The 26,227-nt window shown below is 38.6% G+C and overlaps 7 protein-coding genes across 16 annotated transcripts; 4 read left to right on the forward strand and 3 right to left on the reverse strand.

Moving 5' to 3' along the window:
• The first annotated feature begins 2,848 nt into the window (after positions 1 to 2,848).
• On the forward strand, positions 2,849 to 5,850 carry LOC111200818 (serine/arginine-rich-splicing factor SR34). 9 transcript variants are annotated; one of them, XR_007316060.1, is made up of 14 exons: positions 2,850 to 3,072; positions 3,195 to 3,291; positions 3,379 to 3,444; positions 3,517 to 3,591; positions 3,674 to 3,812; positions 3,898 to 3,944; positions 4,031 to 4,088; positions 4,182 to 4,231; positions 4,317 to 4,373; positions 4,451 to 4,674; positions 4,851 to 4,935; positions 5,013 to 5,381; positions 5,486 to 5,574; positions 5,659 to 5,850. XR_007316060.1 is itself a non-coding variant. In XM_022692197.2 (13 exons), the coding sequence occupies exons 2-13, from the start codon at positions 3,205 to 3,207 to the stop codon at positions 5,660 to 5,662; spliced, it is 930 nt and encodes a 309-aa protein (XP_022547918.2). In that variant the 5' UTR covers positions 2,850 to 3,072; positions 3,195 to 3,204; the 3' UTR covers positions 5,663 to 5,850. The 9 variants fall into 9 exon arrangements, 5 of the variants coding, with proteins under 5 accessions (XP_048595169.1, XP_048595168.1, XP_022547918.2 ...); XR_007316057.1 differs by having other exon boundaries at positions 2,849 to 3,072; positions 4,031 to 4,231; XR_007316058.1 differs by lacking the exon at positions 5,659 to 5,850 and having other exon boundaries at positions 2,849 to 3,072; positions 4,031 to 4,231; positions 5,013 to 5,158; positions 5,269 to 5,381; positions 5,486 to 5,578.
• Positions 5,851 to 6,357: 507 nt separating this feature from the next.
• LOC106439339 (phytochrome A-associated F-box protein) lies at positions 6,358 to 7,936 on the forward strand. Its single transcript, XM_013880753.3, has one exon. The coding sequence runs from the start codon at positions 6,440 to 6,442 to the stop codon at positions 7,670 to 7,672; it is 1,233 nt and encodes a 410-aa protein (XP_013736207.3). The 5' UTR covers positions 6,358 to 6,439; the 3' UTR covers positions 7,673 to 7,936.
• A 205-nt stretch (positions 7,937 to 8,141) lies between these two features.
• Positions 8,142 to 9,474, reverse strand: LOC111200817 (co-chaperone protein p23-1-like). The gene is made up of 5 exons (XM_048739215.1): positions 9,238 to 9,474; positions 8,991 to 9,147; positions 8,829 to 8,875; positions 8,615 to 8,738; positions 8,142 to 8,395 (listed from the first exon to the last, which is right to left on the reverse strand). Exons 3-5 carry the CDS (start codon positions 8,862 to 8,864, stop codon positions 8,313 to 8,315), a joined length of 243 nt encoding a protein of 80 aa, XP_048595172.1. The 5' UTR covers positions 8,865 to 8,875; positions 8,991 to 9,147; positions 9,238 to 9,474; the 3' UTR covers positions 8,142 to 8,312.
• Positions 9,475 to 9,609: 135 nt separating this feature from the next.
• LOC106439337 lies at positions 9,610 to 11,917 on the reverse strand. The gene has a single exon (XM_013880751.3). It carries the CDS (start codon positions 11,752 to 11,754, stop codon positions 9,682 to 9,684), a length of 2,073 nt encoding a protein of 690 aa, XP_013736205.2. The 5' UTR covers positions 11,755 to 11,917; the 3' UTR covers positions 9,610 to 9,681.
• Positions 11,918 to 12,840: 923 nt separating this feature from the next.
• Positions 12,841 to 19,610, reverse strand: LOC111198501. 2 transcript variants are annotated; one of them, XM_048739217.1, is made up of 27 exons: positions 19,358 to 19,610; positions 18,987 to 19,230; positions 18,819 to 18,907; positions 18,446 to 18,559; positions 18,216 to 18,362; positions 17,437 to 18,095; positions 17,218 to 17,342; positions 17,023 to 17,114; positions 16,575 to 16,797; positions 16,423 to 16,489; positions 16,182 to 16,330; positions 16,033 to 16,103; positions 15,788 to 15,961; positions 15,627 to 15,698; positions 15,425 to 15,526; positions 15,252 to 15,341; positions 15,089 to 15,164; positions 14,919 to 15,015; positions 14,772 to 14,841; positions 14,515 to 14,694; positions 14,289 to 14,411; positions 14,136 to 14,219; positions 13,864 to 14,048; positions 13,651 to 13,789; positions 13,509 to 13,568; positions 13,321 to 13,425; positions 12,841 to 13,221 (listed from the first exon to the last, which is right to left on the reverse strand). In XM_048739217.1, the coding sequence occupies exons 1-27, from the start codon at positions 19,457 to 19,459 to the stop codon at positions 13,108 to 13,110; spliced, it is 3,753 nt and encodes a 1,250-aa protein (XP_048595174.1). In that variant the 5' UTR covers positions 19,460 to 19,610; the 3' UTR covers positions 12,841 to 13,107. The 2 variants fall into 2 exon arrangements, with proteins under 2 accessions (XP_048595174.1, XP_048595173.1); XM_048739216.1 differs by having other exon boundaries at positions 19,322 to 19,606.
• Positions 19,611 to 21,054: 1,444 nt separating this feature from the next.
• LOC111200814 (uncharacterized protein P8A3.02c) lies at positions 21,055 to 22,624 on the forward strand. The gene is made up of 4 exons (XM_022692192.2): positions 21,055 to 21,295; positions 21,389 to 21,420; positions 21,731 to 21,889; positions 22,155 to 22,624. The coding sequence occupies exons 1-4, from the start codon at positions 21,109 to 21,111 to the stop codon at positions 22,440 to 22,442; spliced, it is 666 nt and encodes a 221-aa protein (XP_022547913.2). The 5' UTR covers positions 21,055 to 21,108; the 3' UTR covers positions 22,443 to 22,624.
• Positions 22,625 to 23,533: 909 nt separating this feature from the next.
• LOC111200811 (xyloglucan 6-xylosyltransferase 2) lies at positions 23,534 to 25,674 on the forward strand. The gene is made up of 2 exons (XM_022692189.2): positions 23,534 to 24,720; positions 25,225 to 25,674. Exons 1-2 carry the CDS (start codon positions 23,707 to 23,709, stop codon positions 25,597 to 25,599), a joined length of 1,389 nt encoding a protein of 462 aa, XP_022547910.2. The 5' UTR covers positions 23,534 to 23,706; the 3' UTR covers positions 25,600 to 25,674.
• The last annotated feature ends 553 nt before the right edge of the window (positions 25,675 to 26,227 follow it).

The following is a 26,227-nucleotide window of genomic DNA, read 5'->3' on the forward strand; positions in this document are numbered from 1 at the left end:
GTTTTGATTTCTACGAATAGTAATATTATAATGTTGAAAACTTTTAAAAAAGTTTCTCAAATCATTGGAGATGCTCTACGTTTGGAACTCTGATAACTCATTCGACCGATACTCACCATCTTAGACACCAACTGTATGGGAGGAATGTGGAAAAAGTCTTCACCATAAATTTAACTCGGTTTAGAGTCGATCGATGGTGGAAGTTTGATACAAGACATGGATACTTAACGCTGCTCGTTTCGCTATCAAAGAAGATAAGAACGGGAGATCAAACCAACTTGTACATTATATACAGTTGTCTATTTTTTTCTTCGTAAGAGACAGATATACAGTTATCTCGCAATAAATGACATTGTCTAATCTTTGTCTTTCTTTTAATCCTGAGTAACACATTATATCTATTATATATATTTTAATTCTATTAAATATAAATTACCTGCAACGTATACAATATTGATGAACAGTTTTATGGATAAAGATTTCACGATAAATCTCTCTCTAAAACACTTGGATCGATGGATGGTTCTGCATGTACGATATCTTTGATGGACATAATCTCTCCGCAGCAAACGATCACAACGAACAAAGCCTCACGCAATCCTAGAGACGAAGTTTCAAAGATTACCCTATCAATGTGGTGGCTTGCAAGCGACCCAACTGATCATAGGAAAGCGTTAAGTTCTGCAACTAAAGCAGAGGCTAGATGAGGGAAAGCCCTACGACTATGAAGCTGACTATGAAGCACCGTTCTCGTCCCTCACCAACCACGCTGCTCCACTCAAGAACGCTCTGTCCACCCATGAGGAGGTCCTCTTGATTAAAACCGCGGTTTTAAACCCTTTTTTATCATGTGGAGGAAGTTAACTAGATTTTGATATGTAGTTTTTTAGCAAAATTTTATCTAACAGAAACCATAAATATAACTTATGCTTAAATTTGCATGTATAATACATTTACAGTTATAATAGTAACTGATTTATCTAATTTAGTTCTTACAGATTAAATATAGAGTATTTTACATATTAACCGGTATTATATGGTCTAACTGTATAAGACAAACAAACCATTATATTATTTTTAAAATACAACCTAATTAAGTTAGATGTAATTTGTGTTCAGTAAATAGACTTTTGTTATCAACATCTAGAGGTAGACCATATCTTTTTTTATATTAACATAAGCAGAAGACTTGTGTAATTTAACGTTTGCATTTTTTAAGAAGATGGATTTCATGTATGTATAATTATATGCTAGTTGACTAGTATAATAAAAATTTTAAATGAACAATATTAAAATTATAACGCTTCTACACCAAATTTGTGGTAAAATTAGGTGTTATTGGTTTATATATTTTTATTGATTTAGAAATCCATATAGTATTTATAAATCTAAGTAAAATATATAAATTTTCAAATTTTTTCGGATTAGTATTTACAAATCCGGAGGTTTTCCTTCGGATTTGGGCCTTTGTATTTTTCACAAAGAAATCCATGCAAATCCATTCAAATACATTATGAAATCAAATATATTAGTAAATCCGTATGATTAAATAACACTTGATTTGAATTATAATTTATGAATCATTAAATGAATAACACTTGATTTGAATTAGAATTTATGAATCATTAAACGAATAATACATGATTTCAATACATATTTTAAAATCATAGAACCAATAACACTAGATTTAGTTTGGATTTCAAATCCATCAAAATACATCAACCAATAACCTAGAGGTGTCAAATGGGCGGGCCGTCCAATGGTTGCCCATGTCCATATACAAACGGGCTTAATATGGACAAACCCATTTTTCCCATTAGTTTTCATTGGACAAAATGTGGAAGACCATTAAGAAAATGGTCTTTATTGGTTTTGGGCTTTATGGACGTGGACTGTCCAATGGTCACAAAACCTAAGGTTTATAAAATTTAAGTTTTTCCGCTAAACTCGTAAAATCGATTTTTTCGCTTAAATTTTAATATCAAATTTTTCCGTCAGAATCAGAAAATCGAGTTTTTCTTCAAAACGCAAAATCGAATTTTCCCGCTAAAACCGGAAAATCGAGTTTTTCTGCCAAAACCGCAAAATCGATTTTTCTCGCCAAAACCGAAATTGTTGTACTTATGAACTTAAATATTATTGTACTTATGAATTTATGGATGAATTTTAATTTTATGAACTTGTGTATGTAATTGTATGCTTATAAATTAAAATTTTCTTATATGGTCATTATAGAGCCCATGGCAAAACCGAAAAAAACGAGTTTCTCTGCCAAAATCAGAAAATCGAGTTTTCCGCCAAAATCGCAAAAATGAGTTTTTTCCGCCAAAACTGAAAAATCGAGTTTTTTCGTCAAAATTGCAAAATCGAGTTTTTCCGTCACTGCAAAATCGAGTTTTTCCGTCAAAACTGCAAAATCGAGTTTTTCCGCCAAAACTGCAAAATCAATTTTTCCCACCAAAACCGTAATTGTTGTATTTATGAACTTATGTATTGTTGTACTTTTGAATTTATGGATGAATTTTAATTTTATGAACTTTTATATATAATTGTATGCTTATAAATTAAAATTTAAAATTTTCTTATATGGTCATTATGGACCCCATGGCAGTCCATAAAAATATGGGTGTTAGTGGGTATGGTCTTTAATGGACATGGTTCTTAATGGACATGGTCACTTTGCTGTCCACAAACAATAAATGGACAAATGGATATGGGCTAATAGACATGGGCTCGCCCATTTTACAGCTCTCCAATAACCCCCACTAAAGTTATCAAGGTAAAATTATAATTTTTTCTTTGTTATTCTGCCACTGTGTAATAATATATTTCTACTCTATATGGTATTTTACCAAACGGGTCTGATGTACCGATACCGTTTAAACTTTGTCTTTAACCCAGTGGTAAAACTTGTGTTAAGATAAAAAAAAAAAAGGAGAACACGTGAGGCACGTGATACTCTCGGCTCCTTAATATCATCTCGACCAATTCGAAAGCCCTAGAGGCAGAGTTCTTCTCTCTACTGTCCGAAGCTCTCCCCCCCCACCAACCCAGATCTCAATTCTCATTCAGGTGAAACCCTTCACCTCTCTCCTCTCTCTCTTTCTCTCTTTTTCTTATTCTGCTCCATCGATATCTATCCTTAGGTTACCGGATTTTAAATTCAGATCGCGTTTTTGATTTTTGGATTAAAGGAAAAAAAAGATGAGCAGCCGTTCGAGCAGAACTATCTACGTCGGGAACCTTCCCGGAGATATCCGCGAGAGAGAAGTCGAAGATTTGTTCAGTAAGGTATATATACAACTTTCGTTTCTTCTCAATCATCAATTGGATTCTTAAAATGGTGGATCTGATACGAATTGTATTTGTTTCTGGTAGTATGGACCTGTTGTCCAAATCGATTTGAAGATCCCACCAAGACCTCCTGGCTACGCCTTCGTCGAGGTCAAGCTTGTTATACAATTAACATGTTAAATTTCATAAATGAGCTTACTTTCTGAAAGATGTTGGCTTTAGTTTGAGGATCCTCGGGATGCTGATGATGCAATTCACGGTCGTGATGGATATGACTTCGATGGCCATTGCTTAAGGGTTTGTTATTTTTTGAAAATTTATTAACTTTAAGTCAAAAAGTTTGAATTTTTTGAAGTGTTGTTTATTATATTTGATGCAGGTGGAGCTAGCACATGGTGGGAGGCGTTCGTCTAATGATGCTCGTGGTAGTTACGGTGGTGGTGGTAGTCGTGGTGGTGGCGGCGGTCGTGATGGTGGTGACCGTGGGCGTGGGCCGTCTAGGAGATCTGAGTACCGAGGTATACAAGATTAGCTTAGGATTGATTAGTCTGTTGGAAGTTATTGGAGAGATCTCTAATTTGTTTTTTTCTTTCTATTATACAGTTGTTGTGTCAGGTTTGCCTTCTTCTGCTTCCTGGCAAGACCTCAAGGTTAACATTTAACACTCTTAAGACTTCAGTGTTGATAAACTCCTTAAAGTCAGTTGTGTAATCATTTTTTGTGTGTGTGTGTTTAGGATCACATGCGTAAAGGAGGAGAAGTCTGTTTCTCTCAAGTGTTCCGTGATGGTAGAGGTATCTTCTCATATCTTGCACAAGAATATAGCTGTTTGTGTGATTTCTACATGGAAATGTTAAGCATCTATATCTTGGACTGTTTATATACAGGTACAACTGGAATCGTAGATTATACGAGCTACGAGGACATGAAATATGCGGTGAGATGTTCTTCTTGTTCTTAATAATTGATTGTTTTTGTGTGTTCATTTGAGTGGTCATGAGTATATTCTTCATTTTCTACAGATCAAAAAGCTTGATGACACAGAGTTTCGGAATGCGTTTTCTCGTGGATATGTCCGGGTATGCTTCTTGTCAAATATCCTTATCCTGAGAGCTGTATTCTTTTTTTCTTTTGCGCTTAACATTCATCACTATAGGTTAGGGAATATGATTCGAGGAAGGACTCGAGAAGCCCTAGCCGTGGAAGATCTTATTCTAAGAGCCGTAGTCGCAGCCGTGGGCGTAGCCACAGCCGCAGTCTTAGCCGCAGCAGAAGCAGGAGCAGGAGTCCAAAGGCTAAATCTTCGCGTAGGTCGCCTGCAAAATCAACATCGAGATCTCCTCGTTCCCGCTCTAAGTCAAGGACACCACCTCCAAGAGGGTAATGTTTCGTTTCTTATATTATGTTTATGCTAGATTTCACCGGATATCATCTAATCATAGAATATAGTTTAGCTCTAAGTTAGTCATTGGGGAGACTTCAGAGTTGTGTATTAAGAATAATCAATGATGATTGCTTCTAGTTAAGTTATTGCTGAGAATGGTTTTGTTTCCTAGATATGGATATACGTACAATCAACTAAAAATTGGGGATTAATATCTGGATCATGGATTACTTGTACACAAGTGTTTCGTCTCAGAGGTATATGCTCCTTAGATAGGCAACTTTGGAATTGAATCTTTGTCTCCTTATTTTCTGATAATATCATTTGCTGTTAGATGGGTAACACAGGAGAGACATTGGATCACATTGTTATAGATATGGATTCATTGATGACAGAGCTAGGAACATATATTTTCATTACCTGCAAAATCACCAAGCGTGCTGGATTCTCATGGAACCGATGCTGTGCTCAGGACACAGGGTTTGCTAGAACTTGTCTTAGTCTTAGTTTATGTTCTCTGCTAGTTTGTGTTCTTTTTTGCTTTCTTGTGATATGATTTTTGCATCTCTGACATGAATGAGGGCATCAAGGCACTTGGTGAAACAGCTATTATACACGGAAAACATATTAGGATTCTAAACCTGGATATTGTTTCTCGGACTTTTGCAGATCTCGTTCAAGGTCAAGATCCCCTCCACCTCCTGTAAGTGATACTTAATAATCTAGATACACTTTACTGAGCTCTATATATGGTTTTTTAAGCCATTCCGCTAATTACAGGCCTCGTCATCCTTTGCGTTGTTGCAGGTTCACAAGGAAGCAAGTAAGAGCCCTAGCAAGGTGAGTCCAGCCAAGAGCCCTATGCGTAGCAGGAGCAGAAGCAGGAGTCCATCTCGGTAATGCACATTACACTCACTCTCTTTAACTTATTTTGAACACAGTCTGACTCCTTGTCTGAATCTTTCACCAACTTGTTACAGGTAAACAAAAAAGAAAAGAGAGCTGGGTTTTGTTGGAAGATTCTCCTAAGGGATCATATCTATTTTATGTTGTTTGTTTGTCTAAGACTTTAAGTACCTATATTACTCTTGTTTTTATTTTATTTTTAAATGTATTCACTGCAACAATATGTGTTTAAGATTCTCTTAAAAGATCTTTGCTTTTGTTTTTTATATTTTGATATATTATTGCAGCAATATGAGTTCAAGATTCTCTTCTTTTCCATGATACAACTTGTTTTAAAAGATTGATAAATATAAGTTTTTTTAAATTTTATCTCAAAATATATAAATTAGTTTTACAGTTTTACTAAATTTTATATTTATTAAATACAATGTAACTGTTAACAGAAAAATACACTATTAATTATATCCATGTTGTTTTTATATGATTGGCTGGATTGTATTTAATAATAAATATTTCAAAAATTATATTTGAAGAGGTTATTTTTTTAGTATTTGTGCTGTTAGTTAAGCTATTATATTATAAAAGGCAGGAAAATATATTTTAACATATTCACTGCAACAATGTGTGTTCCAAGAATCTCCAAAAAGATCTCGTTTTATTGCATTGTGTCGCGCATTATTCACTTGTCTGAATGTGTGATCCACATAAAACGTACTGTATTAAATAATTCCGGTTTAATCGAACCGGATAAAATACACATTAGAGAACTTTATAGAAATTAAAAAGTAAGCGAAAGTGAAGAGAAGAGTGGATAAGACAACATTAAATTTCAAGAGGCCGAGAGAGAAAGGAACCATGGCCGAAGCTGGTTGCTTCTCCTTCGTACCAGAAGACGTTGTCTTCAACATCTTCTTCAAACTCCAAGACGATCCTCGAAACTGGGCTCGCCTCGCATGCGTGTGCACCAAATTCTCCTCGATCGTACGGAACGTCTGCTGTAAAAAACTGTGCTACTCTTCAATCCCCACCGTCGTCTCCGAACTCCTCCCTTCTCCCTCCGCCGCTTCCGCATCGTCGTCCTCTCTTCCTCCTCCCGGCGGCTGGGCTTCTCTCTACAAACTCGCCGTCTGCTGTCCCGGTCTCCACCACGCCGGAATCCTCCTCGAAAACTCTGATTTCGGTTTAGAACGCGAGCTCGGTCCCGATCAAAGCCTAGATCCGAAACCTAAACCGGCGGGTCCGGGTCTAGTTTCGAAACAAATCGGATCCGGTTTAGAAACGCCGTCGTTTCACTCTGCTTCGAAACAAATCGAATCTGGTTTAGAAACGTCGTCGTATCAGCCTGCTTCAAAACCACACGGACCTGGTTTAGTAGAAACGCCGTCGTTTCAGCCTGGTTCAAAACCAGTCGGATCTGGTTCAGAAACGCCGTCGTTTCAGTCTGTCTCGAAACAAATCGGATCTGGTTTAGAGCCAACGACGCCGTTTCAGTCTGTTTCGAAACAAGTCGGAACTAGTTCCGAAACGCAGTCGTTTTGGTCGCTCTACGACGACCTCTACACAGACACACTCTCAGCTCCTCCAGAAGCTTCCGTCACCGAGCCACAAGAACCAACCGAACCCTCCGAGATCCGACCCGGCCGGGGCGACCTCCCGGCCAAGAAACGCCGCAAGATCTCCCGTTCCCTCGGATCCCACCTCGCTCACGGAGGATGGAGCCTCAGCCGCGAGCAAGGCGCCAAGCTCCTCGCGAGCAGGTTCCGCGGGGACTGTCTGTACATATGCAACTGGCCAGGGTGCATCCACGTGGAGGAGAAGCGGAACTACATGCTCTTCAGAGGCGTGTTCAAGGAGTTCAAGAGGTCTAGAGTGTGGAGGACGATCAGCGAAGACGGTGGCGGGAGGAGTAAGGTGACGGGGCTGAAGTGCGCGTTTTGTGAGTGCGACGAGACGTGGGACATGCACTCGTCGTTTTGTTTGAGGAGAGTGTTTGGGTTTCATGATGATGGTGAGCCTGTTGTGAGGGCTTATGTTTGTGAGAATGGGCATGTCTCTGGTGCTTGGACGGCTTTGCCTCTCTACACTTGAAAAAGGTAAAAGGTCGTGTCTGAATGTCTTTTATTTGTTTGATGCTTTGTAGGAAACTGTGATCCTAATGTATGTGTAAGGGACGAGATTCAGTTTCATCTTTGATTGTACTGTTGTTTTATTATCCGTTTGCTTTGGATTGTTTGATGTTTTGTAGGAACTGTTAGCGCTTGTGTTGTTGCATTCTGATTCATGTATAAGCTATTACGTTGACAAAATTAATGTGGTGGTTTTTATATGAAATGAGATTCACTTTCATTTTTATCTTATGATTATGATTGTTGCTCATTTGATTCTAGTCCAAATGAATTTTGTTCGCTGTAGACCACGTTACACATGTGGTTGTGAGTGTAGGCCTGTTAATGATGTGGGCCTGTATAAGCCCGTATAAATTATGCTGTCTCGGCAGTTCATATAGAAGATTGCTACCTCCCAAACTCAATGTCAGTCATTTGACAATGCCAAAACGTGAAGTAAACAAATCCTTAATAGCAAAATAGAGTAACAACATTTTAGAAAAGAGGAAGTGGATCAGAGGGTTTAATAAACTTAAAAAGCTAATATAATAACCCTTAGCTAATAATAAACTTGAAAGAAAAACATGATAATAAGTTCAGCTCTGGAACTAACAGTATCTTCTTCACTTGTCTTCCTTAAGAACACCTACTGGTTTCGCTTCTTCCTTAACGGCTTCATCTTTCTTGTCTCCTGGTTTTGCAAATTCTGTTGAAATTACAAAAAGCATTTAGTACGTTAATACAATTAATGATAAACCAGAGAAACACCCTCTGAACAAAATGTTTCCCTAAGACTACTTTCATCATCTCAAATGCAGTATGAGCTACTTGACTATCAAAAAAATTCAACTAAGGCAAAATGCTCTTAGTTCATCAAGAAGATATAACACAGACATAAACTAACAAGGTCGTTAAAAACCCTTACCTTCATCATCACTGTCTTCAAACTCTTCCATGCCACCCATGCCACCAAGTCCTTCAAGTCCAGCCATAACACCAAGTCCACCCATGCCACCAAGTCCTTCCATACCACCCATTCCACCAAAGTTCTGCAAGAAGAAATAATCGACAATGAAGTCAGTTCTCAAAGCTTATATATAAAACAGAAGATAGACAAGATTCACAAGCTAGAAACTAACCGAGAAGTCCATGCCACTCATTCCTCCCATATCCATATCTGCTGCACCTAAATCAAAACAAAAAATCACAAACGAGTTAACACCTCCAGAACTTTATATAAACTGCAGAGTCTCTACATACACAAGTATAGATATACAATAAGCTTTAAGACGAATGCTAACCATCGTTGCCTTCGTCATCCTCATCTACCTACTTATCCCAATCAACCTTCACATAGTGCGGCGCTTTTCCTCCACGAATCAGCTTATCCCACCTCTCAGGCTCTGCTTTCTCTATTATGCAGAAGATGTTTCTTACTCCAATGTTAATCTTGCTTTCCTGAAATATCAAAGAAAGCTTTCAGAACCTTGCACCAGGCAACAACAAATGAAACAAACAAACAAGACCAGGTTAGTCAACGAATCTCACCTCTACATTGACTTTACTGTGAAGCTCGAGTTTAAGTTCGTAAACGTGGTTCTCAGGACCAGCTTTCGCAGAGAAATCAAAGACACCTTCAGGGTCTAGATTAACTTTAGTCTCCTTGGAATCAGCTACTACAGTGAGCTAGTGTACAGAACATTAGGTGGATCGCGACTAATTAACGGTTAAGATGAACGGTTTGAGAAGACAGATTTCTGAAGCACTGAGAGGTGCTTTACTTTCAATTAAAGGAGAAACTCAACCACCAAAAATTCTAGTTTGCTAAGAAAACAGTTCACCTTTTGTTATAACAAACCTTATGGATAATCATAAGTAGATTAGGGAGATCAACTCACAGTAGAAATGAACTTGTCCAAGTATGAATATACGAAACTAACACGAATAAACATCTTGCATCCATGGCTTATTAGTATTTATTACACTTTATAGTTATGATTGTTCATTTCGCTCTACCCATTCCAACATCAAACGTAAAAAAGAAAGCAAGCACCAAATAGAGCACAAGTATGTGTCTGAGGTTCCAAGCAACTTGAGGTTGATAGGGTACATGCAACGAGACTTGCATCGAATGCAAAATGGGCGAGTTACACTATTATTCAGCACCACCTCATACAATTCGCCAAAAAAATTTGCTACGGTTCTTGGCATGAGCCCTGTCGAGTCTCCGAGCACACATTCTCTATGCAAACTAGCCCGCTGATCTTTACAAGTGTAGAACCATTCCTTTGAATCGGTTTCTTTCTCGCAGATGTCACACCAATATTTACCACTTGCCTCCTCTTCTTCGCCATAGCACAGTGAGAGAGGATGATCATATGCTATGTGCTTTACCACTTTTGGTTGAGTGGCGCATTTGAAGCACAATGTGAATCTACAATCATCTTCAATGCACCTGAGCACATAATCTTCCTTGCTGTTTTTGCAACCATTGCATATTTCTACTTCTTCTGTTGGAATATAATATAAGGGATGATGGGGATGACTTGGATGGACAAATGGCTCAGAAATTGAACCGCACAAGACATCTAACTCCTTACCCCCATGCTTGTACATGAAACCATTGGACCTTCGATAGCAAGCATCACATCTGAAGACTTTTAGGTCCTTGTTTGTGACTAAAGTGAGCCGTTCATAGTGTAACACATGCCTTTTCTTTTTAGGACATTTAGCACAGTTCTGATGGAGAGAAAAATCACAATCCATACAGCGATAAAAGGAATGGAGACCGATGGGATGGGTGCATGCGCTGCATCGTTTGTTATCCTCATACAAAATATTGTTCCCGTGGAGTCTCAGGTGATGATCTTTGTGGCTGAAATGTTGAATTGTGTTGTCATCGATCACCACATATGGTTCAATGTCTTCTTCTCCTTCTTCTTCAGGTATTCCTTCGAGTTCTTTCCGGTTCCATACATCCTCTCTGGTAGCACATTTAGAATGAACGACATAGCTAGGACACCTCTTACAAGAAAACCCACCATATTTCCAGTCCACCTTCTTGCGACAAACTCCGCAGACAGAATTCATAGCAGCATCACCAAGAACGGAAGTACGAGAAACACGGTGATCATGCCGGTTGATGTTAATGACGCGTGGAAGTTTAAGACATTCTTGATGGATCATGAAACCACATGGAACACATATGTAGGGGCTACGCTCTCCTTTCAATCCGCAAGCATTACAAGTAAAAGAATCGAGTCTTGGAAGGAGGGTGAGTTGGTGATCATGAGCTTTCAAATCCATGAGAGATTGTGGAGGCGGATTCACAACACAACGCCAATCCAAGGTGAAGTTACAAGAAGAACAATGATAAAACAATTCTTTATCAACGTTTCTTCCGCAAAGACGACATTTACCATCAGAATAGTCAGGTGGTGGACCCTTGAAGAGCTTAAGAGGATGCAAGGAGTGATAAGGGTGGTTTACCTCTGGTTGATGATCTATTGCTGCTGGGTGCCATACACATTCCACATGGAAGAAGGATAGACAACATTCATCACATTTGTACGAAAGTCCATAAGAAAGTCCAGAAGTATTTCCTATAGTAAATCCAAAAGTATGTCCAGAAGTCTTCCCGCATTTAGAAGAACATTCGAAAAAGGTCTGTTTCTTGACAAGTGTGAGCTTGTGGGGATGCATCTCAAAATTGTCAATAACATCTGGTGGTGGGTACTTGACACAGTGTAGATCCAGGTCGAAGTCACACACGTCGCAATAATATGATAGATTCTGGATTTGACTTCCACATAAATCGCATACGTTGCCTCGTTTTTCTTGAAGCCGGAGAGTGTGATTGGGGTGAGATGGGTGGTCGCTGAGGAATTCAGACAGCTCGTCGCCACACTTCTTGTGCACGAAGAAATCACAGAGTTTACAATAGTAGCCATCGCTCTGAGGTTCAAAGTAATCACAACAATCACCTTTCCTCATATGATGATCATTCCAAGGCATCATAGGATGCTCGTGAAACAATGGTAACAACACTCCTCCCTCAAATTCCATTTTGCTCTCTCTAGTATACTAAGAAGATGAAGAAGAAGAAGGAAAGATTGAATAATGGAGATAGATCTCTTGAATAATGGTGTGGTGTGTTTTCTCAAAGCTATATCCCTTTCTCTGGCCACTCAAACATTATCCCCTCTCAAGTTCCTTTCTTATTTTTTTTTTGAAAACCCCCTACAAAAACGTGTCCCTGCTGCTATCAATAACTGCTGCTACAGTATTTTTGTTTTCTGCTGCTACAGTATTTTTATTTCAGCCATATTAGTCATGTTTTTTTGTTTGGCTCTTGCAAAATCACTAGCTTACTTTTGCAGGAATTAAGAAAAGAAGGTTAAAAAAGAGTCTAAGATGTTTACTTGACAAACATAATTACAAATTTGTATGCCCACTTCCCCTTGTCTAATCAAAATGATTATAATCTTTTTCAACCTTAGTTACTATTGCAGATTTCTCTTGAAATTGTGAGAGAGGTTGGTTATTGCATGGACCCCAAAGAGAAGCTTGTTAATTCATCTCACAGAGCAAATGTATGTACCTGAAGTTCCAGGCACCTTTAAGATGATAGCGTATTGCTATGCGACTTGCAGTGCCTGCAAAGTGGACAAGATATGCCAAAGTACTTCAGTGTGTTCCCTGGCATGAGCCACCTAGTGTCTCCGAGCCCACACGTGTAGAACCAGTTCTTTGCATTGGTTTCCTTCTCACAAATGTCATACCAGTATTTACCATTTGCCTTTTCTCCATAGCATAGTGAGAGAATATAGTCATCAATCTATGCTTTGCCACTTTTGGTAGAGTGGAACATCCCAAGCATAAAAAATATTCACAATGATCTTCAATGCAATTAAGCACTGCAACTATGCCAGAACTATTGCAACAATTCATGCAGACTCTATGCTTGTTTGCTGGGATGTAATATAAGGGATGACCAGAATGACTTTGGATGGAAAAAATGGCTCAGAAATTGAACTGCACAGGACATCAAACTGCAATTTAAACACTAAGAAGACGTAGCAAGTCTACAAACACTCAAGGCCATAACTTTCTTTTCTCTTTTGGTCAAAACTAACATCTTAAGATTGCAAGTTTTATCTAAACAGAGGGCATACCTTTTCAGGATTTTTAGAAACATGTATGTATCCTTCAAAAGATACAGAACCTCATGTACATACGCAGGTACATAGATTATACAGCGAATGTTTTATGTTGAGAAAGAAAATGAATTAGACAAGGAAACGAACAACACGCTTTCTCTCTTCTGTACATAAATTTTATAAATTAAGAAAAAGGGACCAAAATCAGATTAAAAAAACCGAACAAATATATCCGTCTCCTTCTCTCACTCTGTCTCATCTACATGAAGTAGCTCAAGGACGTCTTCTTCCTTGACCCTCCTTCTCCATACAGCTCATTCCATTGCTGAAGCTCGTTCATGTTTGATGAGTCTGTTGAAACACTCGCACATACCTGTATATATACATGTATTTCAGATAATTTAGTCACCATTTTCAGATCTTACATAAAAACACAATGCCAAACCAATTTGAGTTTTTTTTTAACACATACCTGATCATGGGCAGCCTTGAAATCAGTCATGGTCAGTGGACGAATGTCTGTGCAGCTATACAGTGGAGGCGTTGGACGGTTCTCAGCCTCAGCTGCAGTTTTTTCCTGTAACCAAAACAACAGTATTTGTGTAAATATAAATGGTCTTTTGGAATTAAAAGCAATGCATCAAAAGTTGGAAACCGAACCTTTTTTTCTTTCTCCAGTATTTCTCTAATCGGAAGATGTGCCGCAGTTACACAAAGATTCTGCAACCATATTGAGAGAACGTGAGCTTTAACAAGACAAGGAGATTGAGATTCAAGGAGAGAGAGATAAATAAGTAGAGACCTTTAAGTCACTTCCTGAGTAGCCATCTGTCATATTCGCAATCGCTTCTAAATCAACGTCCGGTCCTATTTCTTCTTTAGCTAGAATAACGCTCAAGATCTTTGCTCTGTTCGTGGCGTCTGGAAGATTAACCATCAATCTGCATAGAAGTATGCATCAGTGACAGTTACTACATGATGGATATTAGAGAAATAGAATGTATGGCCGCTTTACCTCCGGGGAAGCCGTCTAATAACAGCTTCGTCGAGGTCAAATGGTCTGTTGGTAGCAGCAAGTACTAGAACTCGTTCCCTGTCCTTTGTTCGTAGACCGTCCCAGTTTATCATGAATTCGTTCTTCATCTTTCGCATAGCTTCATGCTCCCCTGGATTCTCACGTCTTCCCAGCATGCTATCCACCTACACATTATTTTCTCAGCAATCATCAGATCGAGATAGTACATAAAAGCTAGGCTTCAAAGGAGACGTGAAAGCTTTCAAGCATACTTCATCAACAAAAATGACACTTGGAGCGATCTTGCTTGCTAAAGAGAAGACAGCTTTCACATACTTCTCTCCCTCACCAAACCACTGCAAATCATTCGAATAGTTGATCATATATACAATCTTTTAGAAAGGCATACACAAATTATAAGATACCTTTGAAGTAATACTGGACATTGAGATATTGATAAAGTTTGCGCCAGCTTCGGTTGCTACTGCCTTTGCCAGCATCGTCTTCCCAGTACCAGGAGGTCCAAACAACAGAATACCTTTCGTAGGCTGCAGTAAAACGTGATCATATATATTTGATGTCCAGGAAAGAGAGAGAGAGAGAGAGACAGCGAAACAAACATGTGTGAAAACGTAAAGCTTTGAAGGGTACCTTCGTTAGCTGGCCTTTGTCAAATAACTCCGGTCTTTGAAGAGGAAGCATCACCAACTCTTTCAATGTGTCTTTCACATTCTTTAGAGCTCCAATATCATCAAACGATACACCTATATCGCTAGGGGGAATGACATCTGATAGGAGTTTTTTCTCAAATTCGTTCTCAGTAACAACATCCTGAAACAGCATAGCAAAGCAAGTCTTAGATTCGAAACTTACTTAGGAGGAAAGATATTAAAATAACTTAATATTACCTTGAGTGATTTCTTTAGACTCTTGTTTTCGTTTTGAACACCCTGCAACATCTGCAGGCCATATGTAATGCTGCAACACATGCCCAAGTGTTATTTTCAAATGTAAGATGTATTTTATCTTATTTCAGAATATATAAGGAAGCTAACCTTTCTGCTGAGATAACAAGCTTGTTGTCTTTGACTATAGGTTCTGAACAGTTCATAAGATGGTGGCTGAAGGCCCAACCAACCACTTTCTCAGCACCTAGAAACACATACAGTAATTGGTTAGCACCATCAAAGCAGAAAGAAAATAATAAAAACGGGAAGAGGCCCACTTTCGGGAAGAAGGGTTTGGTCTTTGATGCACAAGGTTCCAAGGTCAGGGCAGTCCAGACGGTTTTTGGTGAGGACCTGCAGGCATTATCAACAAAGACATAAGCCAAAGAAAAAAAATAGAAGCGCTTAGATAGCTAAAGGACTTGATAAAAAGATGCTCACTCCAAGGATGCTGGTTATATTAGCCTGAACTTTCAAAAGCTCTGTATCACGGTCCAGTTTCTCCTTCCAGTCCACGAGCAATGCTTCATCCTATTATGTCTTAAAAGCATGAGAAAATGAAATAACAGATAACCAATGAACCCAGACGAGAAAAAAAGAATAAAGGTATCGACCTGAGGTAACTGGATGGCGACTTTGTTAGGAAATAACCGAGTTATTTGTTTCATTGATTTAGGTGTTTCTTTGCTCCTATCGTGCAGTTTACTAAAATTATCCTGCAGATGATAAGCAAAAGCACATTAAACATCTCAAAAACATACACAGCAATTACAAAAAAAAAATAAGAACAATTAAAGATATGTCAGGTCACCATACCGGAAATGCAAGATCTAGTAAAGCCGTCTGATTGCCGCCGAACTTAGTAAACAAGAAACCTCCAGGATGGGCCTAAAAAAAAAGAACAATCAAAACTCCAATCAACTAATACTGATACAGATGCCAAAAGAGAAACAGAGAAGATTAGATAGGTTTCTTACTTTCTCCTTTCTGGTGTCCAACTGGGTTTGTGAGGCCATGACAACAATATTTTCCGGTAAACTCTCGAGCTTGCCCTTCAAGGTTGCATATACGTCACTATTCCCCACCAGAGACTTCTCAATATCTTTAAGGAACAGTATCAATGACCCTCCTTCAGCCTCACTAAGTGCAACCTATGATACGAGTCAAGAGGGTTAACAATCATGCACCTAAAAGGACCAAGTAGTACTCTGGTAAAATGTACCTCAAAGATTTCATTAATGGCGAGTTTATCAGCATCATCACCAGAAGAACCATCTAAACGGAGTGAGCTAGCTGCAAACAGAGAATGTTATCAGTAAAATAATATATTTTCAAGTGACTTAAAATTGGAAATAACTGCCCGCCAATTACCAGCACAAAAGAAGCCGTGGTCCTCTTCGCAGAGGCCACCAAGATCATTGCCATCTGGCACAGGCCTATCGAATCTAATCCCAATTTTTGATGAAGAGTTGTCTTCAAATGCAAGGACTACTTTTCCCTGGAAACCAATGGTTGGTCCCCTATAAGTACAAAGCAGGAGAAGTGTTAGAACTGAGTTCTGAATACAGGCTATACAGCAGATGTGAAGACCTAAAAAACATAAAAACAATACCTAAGTGGTGGGCCTTGAAGAGAAGAAATTGCAGATGATGAGGGACCTAGAAACTTGACTCGGTCACCTAAAATGATAGAAGTGCCTGTTCAGTAACACGTGAAGATTGGTACATAAGAAAGTGAACAATCAAATGACAAAGCCTATCATGCCTGTTTTAAACGTGTAACTCTTAGAAGTTGCTGTTGACACTTCTTGCTTTGGCAAAGCTTGAGAACCCAACGTTGATCCACCTGTTATATCTGCGTCAACACTAGAAGTTGGTTTCTTATGCTGCAATGCTTGTGCAGCCTGAACAGCTCGTTTAGCAAGCATAGAGAGCCTTTCACGCCTAGAACCTTCTTTAGATGATTCAGCTTCCCGGGCTGGTGATCCCTGAAGCCATCCAGAAACAGTAAAAGAAATCAATGAACTCTATGGAGTGACCAACAAAACATGCTAATTTTCAAAGAGCCAGTTGAAAACAATGGAACAGTGGACATTGTGACAAATATAGCATCTAAACTTAATATCCACATGACAGAAAATTATTTTAATACACAAAACAAAATTGTAATGCTATCACAACGGAGAAACTAATGGAAACAAAAAGAGAAGTACCCCAGGCAATAGAAGAGAGTCCACGATCATTAACTTGGCCCCAAAATTCTTCGCAAGTGCTTTTGCCAACATTTCCTGATATATCTCAGAGCCTAATAATATGTCATACGGCAAAACTTGGTTGTAACACTTATCGTAAGGTAAACATGGCTAGAGGAAAGGACACAGTAGAAAATTTCTGGTAAAGCCTCATACCTGCTGGTCCAGACAGCAAGATACGGGGACTCGTTGTAGGCAAGTCTGATGCATACTTTGCGAACTTGCTTCCACCCTTCATATGAACATACATCGATGCTATCAGAACATCCTTCGTCGTAGCACTGCAAGAATTCAGAAAATATTTTGGCTATAAATCATCAAACCATCAAAATCCACATGTATGGTAGAATCTAGCATAATATATAGCAGTCAGACCTTAGAAAATAAGGGAAGTTATCTAAAGAAACATCTATGTTTTGAGCCATTAGTACTCCTCCTCGCAGACTATCCTTAAACGCTTGACGCCTAGTCGATATAGTAGATGAAATGTCAAATTCTTTAAGGAGTTCTCTCACTTCCCTTCGTTCGTCCAGCAATTTGGAGATGCCTCTTATATCCAATGAAGAGGATTCCCCAAGAAGGCGCAAGATAGGCCTAATTTCATAACCAGAAGCAGGAGGGTTTCCACCATCAGCTTCTTGAAAAGGATCCAGTCCACTGCCATCAGCATTTAGGTTCTCATTGGCAGTGTAAGAGGTTGAAGCAGCAGCTTTCTCCACTGAAGCAATAGCAGCAGCATGATCATTGTTACTATCAGCATCGTTCATGTCAGTATCTGAGGTGCAATCATTGCAGCTGGGAGGTTCCTGTGGAACCTCTGGATTTTGCTGCCTTTTGGCAGATTTAGCAATTGGTGGTCGAAGATGTAAGTTGCGATACTTTGATAGAGATGCCAATATAGAGGCCCCATCAACAGCTGAGGACTCCCCTGCTCTTGTCTCAGAATGAACCCGGCCACCTCGAGCTTCAAATAAAATCTGTGAAGAAGCTCTGTCAGGAGCGGCTTGATTTTCATCTTTAAGAGGTTGAAATATCTAGACAAACGTTAAGAAAAAGTTTGCAAGAAACCACTGAAATCAAATGGCAAGAACATTATTATAAAAAAAACATAAACGTGAAATCAAAAAATTTTCACACAACTCCAAAAAGGATACATAAGCATGTCTCCCAGATATGTTGAAGATCACCTCGTCCCCACCCCGGAGGTGAACGAGAGCACCTTTCTGGTAACACTTTCCATTCACCTGAACAAGAACTCCATTCCCAGTTATCTCCAAAGTTGCAACCGATGGACCTCCGTTCTGCCCAAAAACTAGGTAAGCAAACGGCTTTCCTTTAAGTCAATAAAAGACCGAGTTAGATATGTACAATAAGATGTTTTTACCTCAGCCTGCTTCAGTTCACAAAGGCTGCTTGGCATAGATTGGTCTTTGATAGATAAATCACATCCCCGACGTCCAACAGTGAACACAGGGCCCCTCATGATACGGTGAGGATTCTGAAATTGCATAGAAACGCATAACGACGGTCAGAAACAAAAGTGGAAAGTATAAAAGTCTCAAACTCAAAACAAACAAACAAAACCAGAGTCCTAACTGCTACGAACTAGCACTGTCGGATAAAAATAAAAGAAACTGGACATGCAGACAACTAAACTAGATCCTCGTGAACTAAAAGACCAAATCTTTACTTAAACTGTACACTGCTAAACCCTCAATGAGCAATTCAAAGGCCAGATCATGATGCAACTAACCCACCTGAGGATACTGGGAAAGTAGCTTCGCCCATGGAGCCTTAGCCCTTTTCTTCCCCGCCTTGGACTTCTCACCATCCGCCACCACTTCCTCTAAATCCACAAACACACCAAAACATTAGAAATGCTAACTCTTTCTAAAAGAAACAAAACCTTGAGAAGATACCAAAACCTGCAACTGTAGGTGTAGCCAAGACATCGACTTCAGGATTAGCATCAGTCTCAGGAGAAGCCTCCCTCAAAGGCACATCAGTGAGAACAACAGGCTTCTCCGCAGCATCCACACCTTGCTGCGGATCAGAGGATCTCAGCTCCGGCTCTCCAGATTCCGATCCAGGATCCGAACCCGGTCCTTGGTTCTCGATCGGAACCTCACTCGCCGACGAAGACCCCGCCGGTTCCGCCGCCGCAGACGCCTAGGTCATCCAAAAGAATCAAAATCAGATTCAAAAATCAAAATCAAAATCAGATTCGAAATCCGGACGCAATCAATCAAACAAATCTCACGGATTCGATAGCAGTAGAGGCGGCATCGATCTTGACCTTAGATCGCTTCGAGGGGCGCGGAGACGACGCTGACGGTTCGGGGGATGAGGAGGAACAGAAACGCTTTGAAGCGGAGGAGCTACTTCTCGTCTCAACCATATTGACTTCGTTTCGCGTTGATTGATCCAAGGAGAAAGAGAAGAAGAAGAACCGCTTGGTGGTTCCCGATAGATAGATAGAGAGAGGAGAAGGAAGGATAGACGCGAAAATGAAAAAAAAAAAAAGAATAATTAATTCAGAGAGATTTTCATGTAAAATGATTACTCCCCCCCAGGTCAATTTATAAATCAAAATTAAATAAAACCTGCAACTTTATTGTATGTACTGTTTGTATGTGTGCGTTTAATTGCATTATTGGTCGGATATCAAAATAACTTGACCGACTTATATCCATAGTGCTGAACAAAATAATACCCCTCCGTTTTTTTATATAAGTCGTTTTAGAAAATTTTTTATGTTCTAAATTACATGACGTTTTTAGTTTTCTATGTAAAATTTATTAACATTTAATGTTATATGACCAATGATAATATACTTTCTATTTTATTATTGATTGATTTGTGGTTAGGTAAATAATTAATGATGTTTTTTGTTTAGAAAATATAAAAAATTAATGATTTCTTAATCTATGTGCACAATTCTAAAACGACTTATATTAAAAAACGGAGGGAGTATATTTCTTCCTTTCCGTACTTTAAGTTATTTAAGAAAAAAATCATGAATGAATATTTTTCAAAATGTTTGCTAAATATAATTCAACCAATCATAAAATTATTGAATATGAGTAAAAACAGTATATAGTATTCAGTAAATATAGAATTCATATACAAATACAATAACAACTTTTTTTTTTTGAAAAAAGTCATAAAGCTCTATAATGAATGCATGTGATTATTTACTTATTGTTGTTAGAGTATGTTGGCTATAATCACTGCACTATAAGCCTACTATACAACCGTCAACATGGTAGATTTTACTTCCTTTTTTAGGATGGGTCTTTTCTGTTTTTATTTTCTTATAAATAAATAAATAAAAATGTTCCCTTTACTAGTTTCTTGATAAGGAAAGCGAGAGTTAGATCCGCTTGTGCAGTAAGCACTTGGGTAACAAGATTCTACTTGCTTTTTCTGGAGATTGACTCCACAGGTCAGTCAAACCTTTTTAACTTTACCACATAGAATCACTATAGTCAAACTTTTCTGTTAATCAATACTAAACCGTACTACTATACCAGCTTGATTATATGTAAATGTGTGTTTATATCTATACTGAAAATACTGATCTGCTTAATCAACATCAGCTTATAGTTTATTAATTTATCTAAAACTTCAAATTATTTTTACCGTCACCATTTTTGTCATTAATTTTTCCCAATTTTTAAGACAAGTAAAGAACCGAACCGGCTCGCTACTACAGTCTCGACAGATACATGGGGAGTTTGGTTCGTCTAACAGTTGTTGTTGTAGTTAAGGCACGTGGGCGCATGTACAGCGTGGATGATACATCGATACATCACATGACCTGTTTGCAATTTGATTTTAAGACGGTCAATGCGAATGTTAATTTTTTTGTTTGTAAATCATGAGAAGAAAACAATCAAAAGGGCTTTTATATTAGTTTAGTTGCAGATAAAGCAAAAGAAGTTAAAAGCCCAATAAGCAAGGGCCCAATAATAAACAACTGGTTGAACCTGTTTGATCGAAATCTGATGAGAGAAATGAAACGGAAACCTCTTGTGATCGAAAATAATGGACGACGAAGAAGAAGAAGCGTACATGAAGGCGGCGTTTGGCGATTCTTCAGACGATGAGCATCTCGCAGATCGCGAAACGACGGCGGTTTGGGAGAGAGTGGAGAAGATCAATGGTTTATGGCTATGCAGAAACTTCCTCTCTGTTCATCATCAGTCTCATTTACTCTCCGCCATTGTCAACGGTACCCTTCGCTCTTAATACTTGAAATGACCATTGATCTTACTTAAAGCAGATTTGCTAAGCTTAAAGTTTTGTTCTTTATACATTTCTGCAGAAGGTTGGTTCGTTGAAGAATCTATTAACCAGGTACTGAAACCACTAACACAAAATTGAAATTGTTCTATCGCATTTATGAGACATTGATTCGAGCAGCCTTGGTTGGTGTATGAATGAGTTGGGCATCGTGTTTTTCCTATGTGTGTTCTGTTTCATCTTAAGTGATTTAAAGATTTGAAGCCAAGTTGTATGGATTATGGTTACTTTTGTTGTGTTCTTACCAAACAGGAGTTACGGTTCATGTTTTTTTGGGTTCTTTGGTGTGTGTTTTTTATTGGAGTTTAGTGGGACATATTAAAAGAAATTAAAGTTTATGTCTTTTTTTTTCTTCGTTTGAAAGGCGATGAGATTTGGTGATCTACCTTCATGGGCAACAGAACTATCTGATCTCATACTCGAGTCCGTGGAGTCTGTTGATCTTCCGGTGTTGCCTGCTGATTTGCTCTGGAGAGAACCTCTGTTCGACCAGCTCATTGTCAATTTATACCAACCAGGTGAGGTACGATACTTTCACTTCTTAACTAGAAGAACCAATAGATAACATCTTGTTATGGTTTCTTGTAGGACTAGAATTAGTAGTTTAATGCTTGATCCTTTAGATGCAAAAGCTAGAAGAAACCAATAGGGTAACAACTTGTTGTGGTTTCTTGGAGCATTACAACTACATACTTCAAGAGAGAGAGAGAGAGAGAGAGAGTTGCACAATGAGGTGAAATAATCAATCATAGACAGACATTAGATCAAAATCTCATGTCTCTTTACAGGGGATTTGTGCACATGTTGATCTGCTGCGTTTTGAAGATGGAATTGCGATTGTCTCTCTTGAGTCTCCTTGCGTGATGCGGTTCAGTCCCGCAGAAAAGGGAGAAGGTGAAGAAGCTGTGGATGTTTTGTTGAGCCCAGGATCTCTCATTCTCATGTCTGGAGAAGCTAGATATAGATGGAAACACGAGATTAACAGGAAGCAGATTGGGTTTCAGGTATGGGAAGGAGAAGAAATTGATCAGAAACGAAGAATCTCCATCACCTTGAGGAAGCTATGTCCATCTTAGGTCTGACTTGCTAAGCTTAGTCATCTTTTTGTATACTGTATGTGCTTAACTACTACTTACATGAGTAAGAACTTTTAGTTCTTTTATTTCCCATTTTAAGAAAATGTTATTAAACATACAGAACAGTAATTAAAATACTTATGATTATAATAAATATTTAAAAGGTGTTATTTGTTTATGAATTTTAATTGATTTGAAATTTATATAAATTTAAATATTAAATTTATTTTTAAATTTATTAATTACCAAATCTAACTAGTCAATTTTAGCTAGTAGCAAATCTCTGTGTTTATTTTGGAATTAAGTTTTTGTACTTTTAGCAAATATTTTTTAAGTAACTAAAATTATTATGAATTCGAATCCACTACATATTTGAACTAAGATTCATAGATTATTAACACAGATAATTTTAATCATAAATTTAAAATTATAAAACAAATAACACTAAATTAAATTTCAAGATCAATTGAAATACACAAACTGATAATCTCCTCTTAAATTCTGTTTGTGATTATAACAGTATCAGTCCTGATATACAAAAATAAAAATAATTAACTATTTGTTCTGAATTTGAGAAATTAAGAGTTGTGGATTTCTTTTCTTTTATTGCACAAACGTAGTAAGAGATTAAATAGACATATGTATACAAAATTTCTTTTACTTTCTCCTGTCGTTTACAGTCATGTATATAAACAGAAAGAGCATTTTAATTACATGTTTTGTAAATTTTACAGACAAAAATAAAAATCCACTGTTTTTGGTATTAACGAAGAGAAGTTATTAAAAAAAGAGCGTATCAGAAGCAAATAAATTCAAAAAGTTATTTGGTAACTTACCAACCTCTAATTAGTAATTAATCATATCCAAAAAGTTGAAAATCATTGTCTATTTTGTTCCCTTTTCTTTTCAACCTTTTTCTATTTATATAAAAAAAAAAGAACTACAGAGCTGACTTTTCAACGCTCTCCGATATCTAGATCCATGCTGCATCAACGGTCAGGATAATAGATCACAAGTCACATACCCTTATATCTCGCCACGTGTAAACAACACCACTAACACACACCACCACCGACAGAACCAAGTAAAAAATTCGAATTCAGACAAGACAACCTCAACTGTCATGTCCGAACACAAAACCTCTTGTAGTAACTTTAACAAATAACAGTGTATCCAAGTCCGAATCTTCATCAATGGAAACTCAGATCTTGTCTTAAAAAAAGACAGAGAGGATCTCGACGAAGATTAAGAAGTTCAGAGAACGATGATCGAGAGGTGTTTAGGACCTCACCGGTGCCGGAGAATCCAGAGAGCTCTACGCCACCTCAAGGTAACCGTTCTCTGCCTCGTTCTCACCGTAGTAGTCCTACGCGGCACAATCGGCGCCGGTAAATTCGGTACACCGGAGCAAGACCTCGACGAGATCCGCCAGCATTTCCAACCGTCGCGCAAACGAGCTGAGCCTCACCGCGTCCTCGAAGAAATCCAAACCGGCGGAGATTCTGATTCATCTTCTGCTGCCTCCGGCGCCGGCGGGAGCAATAACTACGAGACGTTCGAGATCAACAAGATCTTCGTCGACGAAGGAGAAGAAGAGAAGCCTGACCCGAACAAGCCGTACACTCTCGGACCCAAGATATCCGACTGGGACGAGCAGAGATCCGACTGGTTAGCCAAGAACCCCACCTTCCCCAACTTCATCGGACCAAACAAACCACGTGTCCTCTTAGTAACCGGTTCTGCTCCAAAGCCGTGTGAGAATCCTGTAGGAGACCACTACCTCTTGAAGTCCATCAAGAACAAGATCGATTACTGTAGGCTCCACGGGATAGAGATCTTCTACAACATGGCTTTACTAGATGCCGAGATGGCTGGGTTCTGGGCCAAGCTGCCGTTGATCAGGAAGCTTCTGCTGTCTCATCCTGAGGTTGAGTTTCTATGGTGGATGGATAGTGATGCTATGTTTACTGACATGGCGTTTGAGCTTCCGTGGGAGAGGTATAAAGAGTATAACCTTGTGATGCACGGGTGGAATGAGATGGTGTATGATGAGAAGAATTGGATTGGGTTGAACACTGGGAGTTTCTTGCTTAGGAATAATCAGTGGGCGCTTGATTTGCTTGATACTTGGGCTCCTATGGGTCCTAAAGGGAAGATCCGTGAGGAGGCCGGTAAGGTTTTGACCCGTGAGCTCAAGGGTAGGCCGGTTTTCGAAGCTGATGATCAGTCTGCTATGGTTTATCTCTTGGCTACTCAGCGAGATACTTGGGGAAATAAGGTAATAAACTTAAATTTTTGATACCAATACTTATAAAAGTCTAGAGCATCTCTTGATTACATCAAATATAGTTTTATTTTGCTTATAAATCACAATGTGAGCTGCATCTTGTAGGTTTATTTACTTTATAGGATCTCTTGATTACATAGCTATAGCTTATTTTGCCCACAGGTTACAGTGTGAGTTGCATCCTATGGTTTTATAATGTCTCTTATTCACATAAAGATTGGATTTATTTTCACAAATGACAATATGAGTTGCATCTTATCGGTTTATAACATCTCTTCATAACATAAAGATTTATATATCTCATCACTATAAATCACAATGTTAGTTGAATTTTGTTAACAAAGTGGCTGTATTATAGTGGTTAGTACCCCACGTTGTGGCCGTGGAGACCTAGGTTCAATACTCAGCAGCCACACTCATTTTTTTTTATCATTAAAAAATTGTTGTATCTTGTTGGTTTTGGTATTCTCTTTTGATCCACTGCATTGTTTATAGGTATACCTAGAGAACGGATACTATCTTCATGGATATTGGGGGATTCTCGTGGACAGATACGAAGAGATGATAGAAAACTATCACCCTGGTCTAGGCGACCACAGGTGGCCACTGGTGACTCACTTTGTGGGTTGCAAACCATGCGGGAAGTTTGGAGACTACCCGGTGGAACGGTGTCTAAAGCAAATGGACAGAGCCTTTAACTTTGGTGATAACCAGATTCTTCAAATATATGGTTTCACTCACAAGTCTTTGGCTAGTCGCAAAGTGAAGAGAGTGAGGAACGAGACTAGCAATCCGTTGGAGATGAAAGACGAGCTCGGGTTGCTTCATCCAGCGTTTAAGGCTGTTAAGTTGCAAACCAACCAAGTTTGAAACTTATTGTCTTTGCTTAGTTGTTGTACTAAGATGGATGATACAAAAGTATGAAATCAGTTTATTCCTTTAGTCTTTGGAATCCCTTTTGTAGCTTCAAGAATCAGTACACAATGAACCTTACATAAAAGCCCATTAGCATATGGAAACTAATCGAATTAACCAAAATTTCAAACTGAACTAGCGAGCTCACATAAAAGTCCATTTTATGCAACACAGCCGACGAGACAAGACATCACCTCTTCTTCGATTGCTGTTTCAGTGCGGAGGTGTGGTATTGCTTTTGAACTAGGCTTACCATAAACCCTCCTATTATGTTTGAAGATGGACTGAGATGGTTGAGTAACCCCTCCTCGGATGAGTTTATGAAGTTGATTATTAAGCTGGTGTATCAAGCAGCTATCTATAGTATTTGGAAGGAGAAGAATGCAAGAGTGCATAATCAGAGTTTCAGATCGGCTCAGGCTTTAATTCTTGAAATCAAGCAAACAGTTCATGCTCGATTGGACCTTCTGTCAAGAGCTCATACTTCTCGAAGAACTGATATCACTTTGCTTGGGACTTGGTTCAGTAGATTTTAGCGGATGGATTTTTTGAATCGTAGAAGACGAAGTTTTTTGGGAGGTAG

The sequence above is a fragment of the Brassica napus genome, chromosome A9 (assembly GCF_020379485.1).
Source record: "Brassica napus cultivar Da-Ae chromosome A9, Da-Ae, whole genome shotgun sequence".
In the NCBI taxonomy this organism is placed as follows: domain Eukaryota; kingdom Viridiplantae; phylum Streptophyta; class Magnoliopsida; order Brassicales; family Brassicaceae; genus Brassica; species Brassica napus.

Coding starts and splice junctions, on each gene's coding strand:
- LOC111200818 (XM_048739212.1), top strand. CDS start 3,205: ATGAGCAGCCGTTCGAGCAGAACTATCTACGTCGGGAACCTTCCCGGA. Junction 4,232..4,316: donor ACGAGGACATGAAATATGCG/GTGAGATGTTCT, acceptor CATTTTCTACAG/ATCAAAAAGCTTGATGACAC. Junction 5,382..5,485: donor CAAGATCCCCTCCACCTCCT/GTAAGTGATACT, acceptor GCGTTGTTGCAG/GTTCACAAGGAAGCAAGTAA.
- LOC106439339 (XM_013880753.3), top strand. CDS start 6,440: ATGGCCGAAGCTGGTTGCTTCTCCTTCGTACCAGAAGACGTTGTCTTC.
- LOC111200817 (XM_048739215.1), bottom strand. CDS start 8,864: ATGGATATGGGAGGAATGAGTGGCATGGACTTCTCG. Junction 8,739..8,828: donor TGAGTGGCATGGACTTCTCG/GTTAGTTTCTAG, acceptor TTCTTCTTGCAG/AACTTTGGTGGAATGGGTGG. Junction 8,396..8,614: donor TGAAGACAGTGATGATGAAG/GTAAGGGTTTTT, acceptor TAATTTCAACAG/AATTTGCAAAACCAGGAGAC.
- LOC106439337 (XM_013880751.3), bottom strand. CDS start 11,754: ATGGAATTTGAGGGAGGAGTGTTGTTACCATTGTTTCACGAGCATCCT.
- LOC111198501 (XM_048739216.1), bottom strand. CDS start 19,459: ATGGTTGAGACGAGAAGTAGCTCCTCCGCTTCAAAGCGTTTCTGTTCC. Junction 18,363..18,445: donor GTGAACTGAAGCAGGCTGAG/GTAAAAACATCT, acceptor GTTTTTGGGCAG/AACGGAGGTCCATCGGTTGC. Junction 13,790..13,863: donor ATTAGACGGCTTCCCCGGAG/GTAAAGCGGCCA, acceptor ACTTCTATGCAG/ATTGATGGTTAATCTTCCAG.
- LOC111200814 (XM_022692192.2), top strand. CDS start 21,109: ATGGACGACGAAGAAGAAGAAGCGTACATGAAGGCGGCGTTTGGCGAT. Junction 21,296..21,388: donor ACTCTCCGCCATTGTCAACG/GTACCCTTCGCT, acceptor ACATTTCTGCAG/AAGGTTGGTTCGTTGAAGAA. Junction 21,421..21,730: donor TTGAAGAATCTATTAACCAG/GTACTGAAACCA, acceptor TTCGTTTGAAAG/GCGATGAGATTTGGTGATCT.
- LOC111200811 (XM_022692189.2), top strand. CDS start 23,707: ATGATCGAGAGGTGTTTAGGACCTCACCGGTGCCGGAGAATCCAGAGA. Junction 24,721..25,224: donor GAGATACTTGGGGAAATAAG/GTAATAAACTTA, acceptor CATTGTTTATAG/GTATACCTAGAGAACGGATA.